Below are 17,899 nucleotides of genomic sequence, written 5' to 3'. Positions count from 1 at the left end.
GGGATGTGGGAAGGGATTAGAGACTTCAAAGTGCGCGTGACTTGTGCGTGCAAGCGACAATAACGGGAGCTGGAGACTTGCTTTTAATACTTCCCTCATCCTCTTTCTTTCGTTGGTAAACCCCGAAGTGACTTGAGCACTGAGGGTTAGCTATACTGTTCAAACATCTTTGTTAAGTGACATAAAGATGGAATCGGTAGGGGAGAAAAGTTTACGACTTCTTGGAAACATGTATTGCTGGAGTACCGGTTAGCGCGACTGGCCGCGAAACCAGGTGGCCCGGGTTCGATTCCCGGTCGGGGCAAGTTACTTGGCTGAGGTTTTTTCCGGGGTTTTCCCTCAACCCAATATGAGCAAATGCTGGGTAATTTTCGGTGCTGGACTCCGGACTTATTTCATCGGCATTATCACCTTCATCTCATTCAGACGCTAAATAACCTAAGATGTTGATAAAGCGTCATAAAATAACCTACTAAAATAAAAAATAAAAGAATAATATGCTCAGCAAATATTTGTGTGAGGTGAATATATATTTATAATTTTTACAACCGTTCTTCTTTTATATATGAGTCGTTCAGAGCAGAAGTGGTGCAAGTCAAAAATGGGTAATGAGGGTTAAAGTAAACATTCTGTAAAATACAGCGCAAAGTAGCAATTAATATTCAACTTATTTAAACTATTAGTAGTCAGTGGATAGTACGATGGACATATTAATTGCTACTTTGCGCCGTATTTTACAAAATTTTCACTTTAAACCTTATTACCCAATTTTGACTTACACCACTTTTGCTCTGAACGGGTCATATAATTTATGTGCAGTTTATTTTAAATGCATTAAAAATATAGAAAACGACGTAAAAAGGCTAAAAAAAAACATTTAACCTTAAAAAAGGCAAATTAAAAATGTGTGGAAACGTGTTTATCTGTAATAGGTCTTTCATACATCACTCAGTTTAAAAAAGGCATTTTGCCTAACATCCGGGCTCTACTACCGGCTACCTGCGATCTCCTCTCGAGTCTCAGTTTAATGTAGTCTACGTAGTAGAATCTGAATTTCTCGAGAATTTACACAATTAATAAATGTCGCTATTAAAAATAAATCGTTATAAAATAATAAATCACATTTCGTCAATACAGAATTCGGTGGCAGCGCGCAGAAGCATCTGTAGCGCAAGGAGCCTTAAACATCATTCAATCCCGGGTAGTATAATGGGCCCACCCGAGCATTCTGCGAGCAAGGTCAGTCCCAGTGCGTGCCCTCCCCTGAAGGGGGAATCTAGATAGAGTAGACTCCCATGACGGTTACACGCCTTAGGTCTAAGCTTGATCCAAAATGCCCTGTATTGGTATTCGACGGTCATTCAGAATCAAATTAACACGTTCTCCATAGCTTCCACCTTTACCTTCCGGGAGAAAAAAAAGAGGCGAAACATGCATGTATTCTATTTTCTGTTGGTTGTTGACTCTTTTAGTCGTAAATACGATAAAATTTAATAATATGGATAAACATTGAAACAGTGGCGGAGGAATGATAGAGAAAAATGGAAGAACCCAAGAAAAATCCTTAGAAACCTTGGCTTTGTCCACCACAAATAGGCCTCTGACATCACGGGGATTTGAACCCGGGCCCATAATCAACATAAGCCAGTGTCCTGCCAACTGAGATACAAAGACAGGTAAGAGGATATCGTTTACTTTCTTCAACCGTCAGGGATATAGATTCGTAAAAAATAGGTGCCGATTTACTACAAGAACACCATAAAGCAGATCCGGAAAAGGATTTGTAAAAATGTTTGTGCGAGATCGTGCGTATTTGCTTGCTTTCCGCACACAACCAATACGCGGTAAGTGTGAAATACCACATTCAGTATTCCCAACGTAACACACATAACAATTTCCCTATTCTTACCGCTTAAGCGTCACATCCATTTTACTGCTTTAGGCTTTTAACGTATTATTTTTAAAGACGTTCAATATAGTAATAATTATAAATTGGAAACTTACCACTGCAATTTCACCTAAATTGCACTGTTAATTATTGTTTTTAAATATTTGCAAACATTAAGTAAACTCTACAACACCACAAAAGTTACTGCATTTGTAATGCAACTAACATTAAGGAAGCCGTGAAAAAAATCAACAAGATTCCAGACTCATCATAGACTGGGGGAAAAAAAAGACAGACGTATATCACGGCCTGCTGCAGTATAGTAAACACAGAAAACATTTTATAGGAACAATGTTGAAGATAGATATATTTGTTTCCCAAAGTTGCCGTCATTGAACAGAAACCAAGATGGAGATTTCATTGCAACTAATTAGAAATTCCTCTTTCAGGTATGTAATAAACGATCTTCGCACAAAATAATGTACGATACACGAGCGGTATGTTTGTTTTCATGTTCTCGGAAATTAAAAAAGCTCAACTACGTTTCGCTTTTTCAATCTTTTCCTCGAACATGAAAACTTCAACATACCGCTCTTGTAACGCATATTACTATTTCGTTACTTTTCGAACGCATCTCGTAATTTTTCATAAATAAAAAGGTGATCATTCTACTTCTATATACAAGCATATTTAATTCAACAAATAAAACTTCTAAAATATTTAACTTCTCTAGATCAATAACCCAGATAAAGGAATGTTGTGTAACTGTACTAAACACAGTTATAATAAGATACGAGTTTGCATGTCATCAACTGCACTATATGTGCGTGTGTATTAATTCTGTAACCGACATACAAGGTTTTGTTTTGTTTTTTCTTTCAGCGATATTTCGTATAAAGTTTCATCACATCGTATGTTAGGTTGTAAAAATGAACGTATGAATATAAAGTAGCACACAGAAACTTTAGCAAAATAAATTCAATACATTTTAAATCCTTGTTTCATTAATATTAATCGAGAGTTGATTGAATGCACAGCAATAATAGAGATGTTTGAAGAGAAAAGCACAAACTACAGAATTCCTTTACATAACCTTTGCCTTACATTACCACATCAAGAGATTTTATATCTTCTACAGAATGTTCTTTTTAGTTATCACTCACCTCATACACATTTGGATGCCAAACTTTGGTCAAGAAACGGATGCTGGGTGGAGAATAAGGGTAATCCGGAGGGAACTTCATGTGTGCCTGGAAATAAAAGAAAATACATTAATTTCTTCACCGCAAATACAGATTACTACAAGGCACAACGGAAGAAAGTGTTATATGAAGTAATGTTTAAACAACAGCCAAGCATTAAAATATCAGTTGTCATGAAGATGACACGTATTGTACGTACTTTATCTTCCCCTTTTATACGGAAGAGGGGCCCACAGTCTAGCACTGCAGCTCGAGGGTTATTGTGCCTAACATTCCTTTACTTATGGATCAACGTCGGTTAATGTAACCACCAATTAAAACTGCTACCTAACTCTTGGTTAAGCACTTTTACGGTGCATCAACCTCGGTTAAGACTGAAATTGGAGGTTAACTATGATAATTTCTAACCGACCACAATCGAGCGGTTGAAGGAGGTAACTACTGATTAGCACGCCCAGTAAAACTAAATGGCAACCAGAGTCATAGTTGATTTCGAAGACTATCGGGAGCGGGTTCAATTCCCGTTTGGGCTGAATACTTGGTTGGGTTTTTCCTATGTTTCCTCAACCGTAAGGTGAATGTCAAGTAATCTACGACAAATTCTCGGCCTCATCTCGCTATCACCAATCCCATCGACGCTAAATAGCTAACAGTAAGTAGTTGATACGTCCCGCGCCGTGGCGTCGCGGTCTAAGGTATCCCGCCTAGGACTCGCCTTACGGAATGCGCGCTGGTTCGAGTCCTCATGGGGGAAGAAATTTTCTCATGACATTTCGGCCAGTGTATGGGACCGGTGCCCAACCAGCATCGTGATGCACTTTGGGAGCTACGATAGCTAGCGAAATCCGGTTGCGAATACCAGCTATAACTGGTGGGGGGATCATCGTGCTAACCACACGATACCTCCATTCTGGTTGGATGATCGTCCACCTCTGCTTCGGCATATGGGCGTGAGGCCAGCAGCCGGCTGGTCGGTCTAGGCCCTTCACGGGCTGCCGCGCCACGGATTATTTAAGTAGTTGATACAGCACCGTTAAGTAACCAACTAAAAAATCAAAATGAGTAGCAGTATATGCAATATGAAGATGAACAGTATCAACAGAAGCAGTATGAGTATGAGCAGCAGTAGAAGAAATATGAAGGTAAACATTACCAAGAAAAGCATTTTTTTTTCGATATTTTCTCCACCTGTAAGGCGAAGCTAACACCAATTTCATCGAAGTTAAACCTAACAGTTGATACAGTGTCGTTAAATAACCGAATAAAAAAGATGAGCAGTATTCGCAGAAGCATACAGAGCTGTCTGAAAATCTATTTACTTTAATTTGCTACATGTGTAACAGGAGCAGTAGTATTAGTAGTAGAGGAAAGTGATTAGAATGTGCGTTACTCTAATTTGTTAAATCAGATATTACAATAATGTAATAGTACATTATGCAACGAACCTATAATGGTAGTAATTAAGACGCAAGTATGTTTGTTGATGGAACGAGCGCAAGCGAGTTTCATAACTTTCATACGAGCGTCTTAATTACTATTATAGGCAAGTTTCATACCGACTTTTTATGCTCCACCATATTTCTAACTTGAAATTATTCATAAGTATTCACGTTATGGTTATGTAAGTGAGGAGCGGAACTGACCTAAATTGTGAGATGTGCGCAGACACGAAAGTATTGATTTTTTCCGAGGAACGAATGTCGTTGACCTTGATATAATCTAGAGAATAACATGAACATTAGTCTTGATATAACCTGGAAATTGATTTAGAATTGAAAAACGAGATGACAAATTGAATTTATTTGAATATTATTTACAATTAACGCTAATTATTATAGTAACAGAATATAACCTTCTGCGACAGTATTGGATTTCCAGCCTCCGTGACTTTTCGCTAGTTGTCTTTCGATTGCATATCCGAGAATAATCGATATTTGCGCTTTTATAATGGTACAATGGTGATTTCTGGTGGTCTGAACAACTGAACTATAATGAATATGTATACTTTAATGAGGTGCATTAAAGGGCTACTACCAGGTGTATAATTACTACATTTCGGCATGGTCGAGCATAAAATATTTAATGTAGTACCCAATAACGAAGTCATGGGTCACATAACCTTATGCACTGTTTTTAAATTGTTTTTTTAACAATGCTGTCAACTACACGGCTATCTTCGTTGAAGAGACTGGTAATAGTAAAATGGTATTTGGCAAGAAGAGTCTGATGATTTGGCATATTACCTAACATTCGCATGATTATTTGAGTTAATCACAAAAAATATCTGCCCTTGCTGGTGGGCGAATTTATAATTCATTTTCGAGTCCTTCTGCCGCCACTTACCTAACGGCGCTAAACATAGAAACTTAGTAACCACATAATCTCATTTAAACGTCCTTTAAACCCTTGAAAGCTATTCTCGATCTTTTTAACGTCAGTGACTAATACTTCATTTTATAATTTATAATTATAAATAACCGTGTTCCTCAACATTTTCATTGAAACAGTTGCCTCTTCCCATTAATGAAAATCATGTTAGTAAAAAGTCTTGAGTTATTACTTGGCTTGGGGCCTAGCTGCGGAGAATACGAAAAGATGACGACCCTGTTATATCCGACATTGAATAAAGGCTGCTCGAGACTGGAAGACTGTTAAAGCTACGATCCAGAAATCCTTGGCTCCTCCCAGTTTGGGGGAATTGCCTTCGTCGTGAAAGCGGTTGCACCCGAGATTTGGATATTTTTTATCGTGTGCTGGTGGTGTACGTCGTAGAAAGTAGTCATAAAGAGAAATTCATTGTTCAGCATCCGAAGTTAACAAACATTGCGACAGAGAGAAAACTCAGTCGAGGCACGAGCACCGCTAGGTGTTCGTAAAGTGAGACCGCTCTGGAGAATCACGCACGATTCGTGCAAAGTACTATTAGGACGTGAAGAGTGTTGAAGCGAGAACAAGAGAGCGCGCAGGCAAGCAAGACCGGAAAGTGACTGTCACCCAGAAAACATTTCTATCTTTACAACTCGGTGAATTACTGATTCGAGATGTAGGCATATCAGCGTGACTAGTGCTACAGAAATGATGCGCATTTGTTTACATGACTATGTACCACTTTCCTGCAGAAACAGAGAATACAAACTCTCATAACAGATAAGTGGTGCTGGTATCACTTGTGAGGTTCAGACCTGTCTTTGGATAGTTGACTAAACAACGACAGTGAAATAAAAGTGCCACTAATCAGGCATGCATTTTTATACATCTTATAGCGAAAAGAGAATTGAAAAGCATTAACTGCATAAATTACTGTTGGTTACACTGCAATTTTATAGCGTAACGCAGCGTTTCTCAAACTGATTTGAAATGGGGACAGTTCCGAGGACCACCTTACTCTTGTTCCCTTCGAAAGCAAATTTCTTATCGCCGCGCTCTCATGGTTAACATTCGGCAAGTCTTTGAAATTTAATTGTATTATTATTTTCAATTTCTTATGTCGCCGCTCCAATCACTCGCCTCAATTTCAATATTGCAACCAATAAGCTGCTTCCATTATTAAATGACACCTACTTGTCTCATCCACGTGGACTAAAACCGAAGTTGCAATGTCTTGTGCTGAAAAGTGATTAAAATTATTATTAAAGAGTTATTATTAAGAGTTAAGAATGTCAACGTACTCGTATATGAAATAATAATAATAATAATAATAATAATAATAATAATAATAATTTAACAATATAACAAACTAGTGCTTATTCTTATCGAGGAAGTAGACGTGACAACGTGACGCTTTGAGTGAAACCTACAGAGCAACAATCGGTCGGCAAAATTATGTTTTAAAAGCACACCGCATGTTATTGTATGATGCCGACACGTTAAGCATGAGGCCGCGGCGATAATACTTCTATTTTAAAATAGAATTAATTCATTATATACTTCTCTAATTATATTTTTGTAGCCAATCACAAGTAACTTATAACAAATTGTGTGCATTGTTGATTCATCGCTTGCCTGTTAGCTTAGTAGTTAGTTGTTTGAAACCCTTCTTATGTGATACACGCTTTAAACGAGTGTATGAAACTCGCGAAATTGAAACGGCACTGAGAGACAAAACACGCAAATGTAAAAAGTAAACCTGTCGGATTTTAAAGTAGGCGGAGTCTAAAATTTCTTATATCGTCATATGGAAAAACAAATAAAAAAATTAATGCAGAAACATGCCCGATTTTCAACAAAGATGAAATTTGGTACGTTCTATTATTGGTGTACGACGTACAGTTACGTGCCCATTTCAATATGCAGACTGGGTGTCGTCAAAACTATTAAGAAAGTCATCAATACATCAAAAGGTTCGGTCCTCTGTTATGAATTTGGGTGGTTCCTGGCTGGGTTACAGGCTCGGCAGAAAAACGCCACATTCATAGTTAATAGTGCTTTAAATCCCTCTTATGTTGCTGAGAGTAGATTGGGAAGTGGGTACACTGCTAAGGTAATAAATTTAATAAAATATTAGTACTGGGAGAAAAAGTGAAAGGCGATTGCCATGTGTCATTTCCAAACTCTGAGATTTTAAGCTATAGTGTGATACGCAATTCGTTTCAATTAATTCTTGTCTTTTTTTGAAGGACCAACTCGAGGACCACAGATGGTCCATAGTTTGAGAAACGCTGGCGTAACGTTTAATTCAATCAACCGCTTTATACATACATACATACATACATACATACATACATACAATCATTCTTGCACTTCCACTAAAATGTTTAAGATTAACCTTTTGCAGCACAAATGTAATTTTTTATGTTTTTCATATCATGGATCATAACAAAGCTTCGATCAATTTTTTTTTTTTTTTTTTTTTTTTTTTAAATTTTAACTCGGCAGACAACTTTAAAAACAGATGTGTACACTTCTATGTATCCTCAAGGGGTGGTTGCATGGTGGAACATCTGCGCTATAATTGTAGATAAAGAAATAAAACTGTGGTTCTTCTGAACAACCACTATGCTGCAAAGGGTTAAAACAATTCGAAAGTTTTCCTATGGAGTTTTTTTCTCACGTCAGTACTGCCATTTTTCATTATCGTAATCTAAATACTGTAAACATATATTGAAGGATTCAGAGCCATAGTGGGCCAAGCGCCATTTATTAAAAACGGAGAAAGCAAGGGTTAAAGTTAAGTGAATAACATAGTTGAAGATTGACATATCATTTAGTTTTAATGCATATAATTTATATTACTCTGTCAGGTCAAATAAAATAACCATTATTATTATTATTATTATTATTATTATTATTATTATTATTATTATTATTATATGTTTCCATTCAATTATGGTAATAACTTCATTTTAACCCTAGTTTTCTACGGTTTTAGTTAATGGCGCTTGGCCCACGCATAGAGGCGGATTTACATATGTAAATAAAATTATGATTGGGTAACATTGAGCGTTCTGTTGCAAAAATGGTACATAATGAGATTGCCTTATGTTACCGTATTTGTTCGCGTACTTTGCGTCACGGCGTATTTCACGCACCCAAATTTTTAAAGGATTATTATGAACTTTAATTTTGCTCCGTGTATTTTCCGCACACATTTTACGTACAATTTTTTTTTCTGTGTAATATGAATTTTCCTTCTCTAAATTCCATTGCCAATACTTACATTCCACGGCATTGTTCATTGACCTGTACCCAACTCAACTACCTGCTTGACAAAGAAACCCTACATAACGTTACTTCAACACTGATGCTTGTCCTTGTAAATTACCCCTAAGGGCAGTGACTGTGACAAGTTTTACTGCTTAACAGGTATCGTGCAGTTATCACCGAAGAATCCATCGATCAACAATCTATACGCCTATAAACTCTTACAATGTACTCAATTAAAGACTACCTATTGAGAATGCTACGTCTGCTATGTACTTTGCATTCATTATGATTGTCATATACCCATTTAATTATTATTTACGAGTATAGTTCAAGATTACCAGTAGTCTTAGGTGACAAAAGTAATGTATTCTTAATTACTATATATTTGAATAAAACCCAGATCAAGAAGTCTAATTTTAAAAATTCACATATTTTACGCACCCTAATTTTTCAAACAGCCAAAATAGATTAAAAAATGCGCAAATAACGCGAGCAAATACGGCTTAAACAAGAAAAGCCTGCTATCCACAGTCGATGAAAAAGAGACTGGCAGGGATTTAAACTCCTGCATTGTACTCACCGAATACACAACAAATTGAAGATATCTTACTTTGCGTTCCTTCTGTATTCTTTTGTAGAAATATCTTACTTTTCACATATACTTACATTTTTCATGTAGGCCTATTTCTGGTTCATATTTAATTATTTCTGTTGTTTCATTTTGTTGATTTAAAATCCTTTCAGACGCTTGAAATCCATTACCTCTTGTCTTAACAATCGATATGTTCATACCTTTCTAACTCGTAACCGTTAAGCCGTCGCAAGGTGACTGCTTTGTGAAAACTACCACCTGTTATCTGTTGTTAGTTAAGTCACAGAACGTTCAGAATGGAGGTATTTAATCTGAGTTATAACCTGTTGTACTCCATAACGTCGATATAAACTCTAACGGTCATACTAATAAACCTTGTATAGTTTTTATACCAGACTTATATAGAGGTGGAGCAGAAAACTTTACTAATAAACCATACATAAGCGATTGATGTCTAAACAGACTGTAACTATACATAGGAATTGCTCTGCAGTAGTTATATACACAAATCTCTTGTTTAAGCGTTGTATATAGAGAAAAAAATGGCCGCCCCTCTAACAGCTGTTCGTATCGATTGTCATTTTATGATGATAGTTGTCTTGTAACCACAGAAGAACAAACCAAAGAGCACAGAACAATTACAATAATATTGCTGTAGCTTACTCCTTGATCAAAATATAGCGTTGTAATCGATCAGGCTCAGTTGTACTATCGTTTCTTAGCGCGGCACAATAGCGAGCACTATCGGATGCAATAGAGAACCTTAGTTATTCTATTACCTTTTGTAATGAAGTAATGACGAAACTATGACGTAGCTGTGTAACAGTTGTACTGTTATACACGATGTATGTCGTGATTACTAGTAAGGAATTTACATAATATGACTTATAAACGAGCTATTCATTGTTTAAGTATAAGACAGTTAAACGGCTGTATAAGAGTTTTTATTAGTAAGACCGTAAGTCGTAAAATGTTAAAAGGAACACTGACAAGCACACAACAGAAGTATATCGCACAGCATAGTAACACAAAGCATATCCACTGCTATGGAGTAACGGTTAGCACGTCTGACCGTGAAACAAGCGGGTCCGGGTTCAAATTCAGATTGAGACATGTTACCTGGTTCGGGTTTTTTCCGGGGTTTTCCCCTCAAGCAATTGAAGCAGAATTTCTGGATAACTTTCAGCGCTGGAGGAGACTCATATAGTTGTCTCCGCTGTCCCGGTCTCGCAGACATTGCTCGATGTCGATTGCACAGGTTACAGTGCTATTTGTTTTTTTTTCCTGTATGGATTATTTGTACTATCTATAGCGAGCAGGCATCACCAACTGAATGTGGTCGGCTTGACGACGTAACTTACATTTTCATCGTTTTATATAAAAGAGAAAATGTCCGTCATTTGCTATAGCATGTCTATGCTCTTAATTCAGTTGAAATTAATACTGTCATATTGCATTCTGGTAAAATATTAGGGCAGGCACGGCTTCCCTTGCCTCCCTGACAATCCGACCGCTGTGCAGTGGACTCAATTGTCCTTCCTCTGATACGTATCCCCAAGGCAGATGTACTGCCTAGATGTACATATCAAGCCAGAACCTAAAGTTATGTGAAAATTGCTGTTTCAAGACGGTTGAGATCTAAGAGCATAGGTTTCCGTAAAGGCCCATTCACAATGAAAATTAAACATAACCGTAACATAAACAAAGAAGTTTGCGGCCAGGTTATCAAAAATGGAATCATTTACAATTATTCACATGAACACTGACATTAACATTGCCGTTAGACGTTAGCATGAAAGTTTGCGAACTCCAAACGTTCATGTTTATGCTTACGTGATTTGCAAACAGTACAAAATCGTGGAGCGCTGAAGTATACCGTACGACAGAATATGAGGAAATGGCGTCGTTGTTATGTTTCCATGGTTACCAAGTATCTTTGCGGTTATGTTTAAGTCCCCATCATGAATGATGTGATTTTACCGTATCGTTTACATTAAGTTACGGCTTACGTTATGTTTAATTTTCACTGTGAATGGACCTTAAGGCAGGAGCTTACAAACTTTCTACGACACTGTAAATATGACTGCACCTGCACCTTGGTAAGATCCAGGTTCTGAACGTAAAGGATAACATGTAGAACATGGAAAATACAAAGAGAACTTGAAGACAAAAAGAATAAGGGCGATACAAGGAAAACAGGAAGAATGCAAGGAGAATAAAGAGAAAGGGTTACATTTTAACGTGACGGTTAATTTCCAAGTTACCACCCTTACCTAGCGAGGAGAAAGACGTAGGAAAGGAACAAAGAAGAAGAGAAAGAAATAATTTTATGCCTCAGTTCTACATTCTGATGCGCTTTTAGAATTCGATGGACGTTGTCTTTGCTCTGAACTTGGTAACAAGAAACCTCAAAGCTTCTATTTAATACAGTAGAGCGTCTCTCACTAACATTTTAAGCAGCGTTTTTGGCGTGTGAAATAGGAATGGGAACGTAAGCGCGAGTATCTAGCTTTGTCGTAGCCTATGGGCGATAAAGCTGACAACTGTGATAGGCAGATTGCTGACGTGACTTTTGTGTTTAGGAGGTGGCAACACTCTCAGCTGCAATGGCAACATATGCTCACTGACTGGGCACTGTATTCAAGGACACATGCCAAAAATGCTGGCGCCAGCTATACGTAACTATTGCATCTGTTGTCGACTAATGGATTCATGGACATACTACATAGGCAAAATTATTGCAAATCTACATCGTTTCATACAGAGTAGCGAATTACAGGCTACAATAAGAGCAGTGGAAACAAAAGCAGCCAGGAAAATTCTTCCAACATATTCTTTGTTCACACAGGTGGAAAGACTGCCGGAGCAATATTTTGCTGACGACACGCAACGCAGCCCCTTAACACTCCACGTCACAGATCGATGTACACAATTATTTTGTAATTAACGGAATGTGTCTCCAGGCCTTGAGATAAAAGCAACGCTTTTGTTCTTCTCATTATAGCAAAGTGACCAAAAGACCCTGTTTCACCGAGTATTTATTTTACGCACTCTAATTTTAGTATTTAATGTGTATTAAAACTGCTCAGCGTCGCTTTTTTCATACCTCGAGACACGGCGGAAAAAGATAATTATGAACATGCATTTAGGCTAACTTGTTTAACCTTCGTCACTAGAACCTATTTTTACAGTCGCCTTTGATACTTATCAATACCGCTTTTGAATATCGATCGGATACCTAATTCAATAGTCTACTAAATACCCCTTCAATGAGCACAAAAATGGTTGCCATGGAGAATTTTTCTTATGAAAAGAAACGGTCCAGCAACAAGGTCATCAAGCATCTTATGACGTGAAAGTAGGGAGCTGTATGTTTCAGGGTTATGTACGACGCATGGAAGGAGAACCATCAAACAATCCGGCAGAAGGTCGTTACAATACAAACTAAAAAATCTTCACGACGTTAATTGTTCGTTTTCTACAGCTGATCGTTACCTTCGACTACATTAGTATTCCAGCTTTCTGGCACACCCGGCGAAAGTATAAATAGAATACTAATCCAGCTTAGCTCAGATACAGAAACGTGTGTAAAATATCACAGCAAACCATGCACAAGTGTTAACGGATTCACCACCGTAAACAAGCATAAAGGCCTTCAAAGATGAAACCCGAATTAAACAATTATTTTAATATGCAAATCTGGCTTTCAGGTAGTAGCTCCCTGTAAAGCAGGTTTGAATAATTTCAAGGAAAAATTGTTCCGGGCCGGGTATCGATCCCATCGCTTAGCGCACGAATGCTCTCTCGACTGAGCTACCTCAGGAACTATAAACGACACCGTCACCACACATCACCGTCACCGTCACAATTGTGAATAGTTCCTGGGGTAGCTCAATCGGGAGAGCATTCGTGTGCTAAGCGAAGGGTCCCGAGATATATACACGGCACCGGAACAATTTTTCCCTTGAAATTATTCAATTATTTTAATAGACGGACACCGTTAGTCGAACAACTAGGGCGCCTAAATGCATCAGGCATGTGATCACCAGTGGTTCCAAATCGAATTTGTGAAGCAGCAGCAGTAGTGGTAGTGGTAGTGGTGGTGGTGGTGGTGGTGGTGGTGGTGGTGGTGGTGGTAGTAGTAGTAGTAGTAGTAGTTGTTGTTGTTTATGTTTACTATCTATTGTATAGGCTACTATATACTATGCCTTATTTATGTTAAGTTATTTCTTAAGAACTACTCCTTTTTCTTTATTAACTAGTCTTTACTAATATACATATGTTTGTTGTTGTTTAGTCTAACTGTCCGAAGACAGGTTTGAACCTCACAAGTGACACCAACAAGGCACCATTTATGAGGCAACTAGGCCAGGAGATAATGGGGGTAGGTGACCAGTTCCTCTCCACCTCCATTGCATACATCGTCGATTAGCAACATGTTACACTAATCAGACTTCAGATGCATACAAACAATTCTTTTTCCTCTGACACATATCGTCAAGTGAGATGTACTGCCTCATAATAGATGTATAGACCGATTATTTAGTCCTGACAACTAAGCGACGCGAAAGAGGGGAAATAATAGGAGTAGTGGAGAGAGTTCCGGTCGGTCCGGCGAGCGGTCGGTAAAGGAATGCAGTACAGCTTAACTGTACTGGAAACACGATGCTCTAACGCATGCGTGACATCCGATCGCTCTGACTGCAGGCAACAGACTAACCTGAACATCCCTTGGCGTAATTTAATGAACTCGCCTGACCAAGGCGCACATTGCAGGACTAAATCGTACTGTACACGAATATCAGCCACTCTTCCCATTTTTTTTTTTCATTATTATATACCGGTATACAATTTTTCTAGTTTCTTCAATTTTCACAAGCCTAATTTTCTATACGCTATTCTTAAGCAAGTTTTAGTATTGGCTCTTCAATTTCCTTTTCTTCTCATTCTCCGAATATGATATATTATAATGTATCTATCGCGTCTTCTTTTTGACTGCAGGGCGGGCATATACTGTATCTTTCTCATGTCTCCTCTTCTGTTCTTTAACCTCCAAAATCCTATCTCCACTACGCTAGACCCACCCGTTCTTTCCTGGTTTTAACTCTTACGTAAGCCTTATTATTCCTGTCCCCATATGATTCTCATTTCTTTGTAATCACTTAATGACCTTTGTCTGTTTAAATTATTGAACATTTCTTGCCTCGCCATCTCATTACTCCTCTCCCTTAAAAAAATGTTATCTATTACATTTATATTAATTTAAACAATTTTTTCCCAAACTCAATTTGGTACCAATCTGATCACGTTATATTCTATTCTCTTAGTCAATTAGACTTTGTTTTCGTCGTTTGTAGGTATTATATTGTGACAGCGACGTGAGATTCGAACTCACGACCAGCGTCCCGCAAGAGAGCAGATCGCGCGGAGCACTGAGGGACGGCGCGCGGCGGAGAGAAGAGAGGGGAAAGGGCCAACGCAATCGAGGGGAGAGTGCGCGCGCAACTGCTGCGTGCGGAGTGAAGGTGGGGACGGACCCTCCCGACTCTTCTAGAGAAGTCCGTCGGAAGTGCAGATAGCCAGATAATTCGAGAAGTCGTACTTTCCAGAAACTGTGGTGCGAGTATAAATTACGCACGCCAGCGAACTTGAGCAGTTTTCAGTATCAGTTTATTCAGCCAGTCAGTGAGTAAGCCAGAGCAAGCAAGCCAGTCTTGTGTACCGGAGTTCGACTCGAGTGTGCGTCCGTAACTGTGTCAGCATCCGAAGGCCTGAGTTCGAGTGCAGTGGACCGCAGTTGGAGGGACCTGAGTTCGAGTACAGTGAACTGTCTCTGAAGATCTGTGGTTCGAGATACTGTGAACTCGAGTGACTGAGCTAGAAGAACTGTGAACTGAGAACTAACAGTTCTGATTTGTAAATAGTGCTTTGTAAATATTAGTTAAGATTAACAGTTCATTGTTGTTCGTAATAGTCCAAGTAAATTGTCATTGCCGTCAGTGGAGTGCTATAACGAATACTGTGTTGAGTAAAAATTCCTATTGTTGACGAGAGCGTTTAAGGTGAATTGTAGAAAGGAATTATTGTTGGAAGAATAAAATCCTATTGTTGAGTTGAAATAAAAGTTACAATATCATTTTCCTCTTTCTCCAAAATATAACGAAAATATTTAATTTTCTTAAATAAGCCCACGTACTATTTTACCTACCATTCATACCATATCCATGGGATAAAATAAGGGGAGGTAATTCTGAATAAGAAAGAAAATATTTACTTAAGATTATTTCGTGAATAGAATAGTTAATGAATTAAATTAAGATAATAGGGCATGTAATTTATTTACACCTAATCATATTTCATTCCAATTCGTAAAGAAAGAATGAACATATTTATTTAGAAATACGGTAACAGTCATCTAGTGTCAACTATTTTAACAATTGCGAATCGTCAGGGACAAAACAAAAAAAGACAACATAAAATCGACACCATTGCAGAGGTAGATGGTTCTAATGAAGACTACCTGCATAGCTCAGGCGTTAGCATGTTTACATGCTAATCCGGAGCTGCGCTCGGGCGTCGAGTTCTATTCCCGCTTGGATTGATAACCTGGTTGGGTATTTTCCGAGCTTTTCCCCCAAATGTAAAGCGAATGTCAGGTAATCACACGGTGAATCCTCGGTCTCATCTTGCCATCACCAATTCCATCGACGCTAAATGACTTAGCAGTTGATAGTCTACAAAGTTGTTAAATAACTTAAAAAAGATGCCTGAAATTCAACTGGTTCTTATACTCCATTCGTGAACTGGTATATAAGCGAAATAGTCCATGCAAACTACCAATTTTTAAGTCCACTAAACACAATTTTATGTAGCAAGTAATTCAATATTTTCTCATTTCTTACAAACGCGTAACTAATACTTTCAAATAACCTCTATATGGCACATTAACAAGTATGGTATGTTTCTTTATTCTAACCGATCTTGAGCCTTTTACATTTATAGTAACACAAATCATTCGTCAGCTGGAGGGGAGATGGAAGAAGTGAATCACCGTACATATTACGAAAACAACATTCGAGCACCATGTGTAAGGTCGAGTCGAGGACTCGCTATTGTTTTACATTGGTTAATGTCCTCCAAAGCATAAAAATAACTAACATGATAATGTATGAACAGATGTCAGAAATTCGAGACTTCCGGAAAGACAAATCCTTAATTATATCTTCTTGTGGTTCGATTAACGCATTTACATAACCCAATAAAACTGTATGATATGAAATGAAGTTTTTTGAGATGTAAAACTATCTTCGGACATTAGACGCAGTTTCTCAATTCAAAATCTCAATCCAGTATTGATAAAAAAAAATTTAAATTCATTACTGATTTTAGATAAGGCAACAATTTTACTTCAACTTCCAAGTCATCCCCATTATAGGTAATGGAGGTCCATGGGATAGCGGGAAGTTAAGGGGTTAGGTACAGCTTAAAGGAGTAACATTTTGGAATTATTAAACTTTTTTTCCTCCATTACTGTATCTTGTACAATAATCAAAATTAGTATGTGTAAAACACTGTCCTTCTGCTATATGATAAACATGTTTTTACGATTAAAAAAATTATTTGTATTTTTTTCAAAATTCAAAGTTCACTGTGCAGTAATGAAGCGTTTCCCTCATAACTCAAAAAATATCCAACATTCTGTGATGAAATTTTTTGTGTGTATTTATGCATGTCATATCTACAATATGATGCAAAATCACTTCTCTACCTTTGATAGATTGTCTGATAAAAAATAAATTCATTTTAAAAAATGGTCAAATATCTAACACAAAATAAAAAAAAATACTGTTTATTAAGGAATATAGTTGAAAAAGCATGATATTGTAAACATGAGTTTCAGCAATAAAATAAAAGAGAGAGAACATGATAAAGTTGACAAGTTTATGAGTTATGAGGGAAACGCTTCATCACTGCACAGTGAAATTTGAATTTTGGAAAAAAATGTATTTTTTTTAAATCGCAAAACTATATTTTTTTATATAGCAGAATGGTAGTGTTTTACACATACCAATTTTTATTATTGTACAAGATACAGTAATGGAGGAAAAAAATGATGAATATTTCCAAAAATTTTACTGCTGTAAGCTATACCTAACCCCTTAAGGCTTCCACCTGTACATTCGGCATTAATTCCAGTAAGGCGTAAGCCCTACGTGTTAACGGTTTTTACCAACAAGGAAATAACCCTGGTACTCACTTCTGTTAGAGGCTGAGTGAATTCCAGGGTCATAGTGCGACTGGAAGGATCGGATCAATGGAGAAAATCCATAGCCCCTTCGGGAATCGAACTTGCGACCTTCCGGCTTGCAGCGTTACGCCTTAACCGCAATGCTATTCCTCAACTTAAAAGGAATAAATGTAATTTTTTATACTCAGCATTTGCAATTTTAGTAATAATAATTAAATGCATATTTAGTAGACAGTTATCAATCCAGGTATTCCTCGGCCAACATAGCACCATTACCGGAATTCAAAACTTAAAAGGTTCAAGAGTTTTTACTGCGCAATTATATC

The 17,899-nt window shown here is 37.6% G+C and overlaps 1 protein-coding gene across 1 annotated transcript in view; it reads right to left on the bottom strand.

Moving 5' to 3' along the window:
• LOC138692823 (ubiquitin-conjugating enzyme E2 R2) overlaps nucleotides 1-17,899 on the bottom strand; it is a 196,141-nt gene that overhangs the window by 85,630 nt on the left and 92,612 nt on the right. Inside the window, exon 2 of the mRNA XM_069816062.1 lies at nucleotides 3,052-3,138. Coding sequence (XP_069672163.1) covers nucleotides 3,052-3,138 — 87 coding nt within the window. The remainder of the gene's footprint in view (nucleotides 1-3,051; nucleotides 3,139-17,899) is intronic.

This window comes from Periplaneta americana, chromosome 17, assembly GCF_040183065.1.
Source record: "Periplaneta americana isolate PAMFEO1 chromosome 17, P.americana_PAMFEO1_priV1, whole genome shotgun sequence".
NCBI classification, from domain to species: Eukaryota; Metazoa; Arthropoda; class Insecta; order Blattodea; family Blattidae; genus Periplaneta; species Periplaneta americana.
This window is presented reverse-complemented; position numbering and strand designations above follow the sequence as displayed.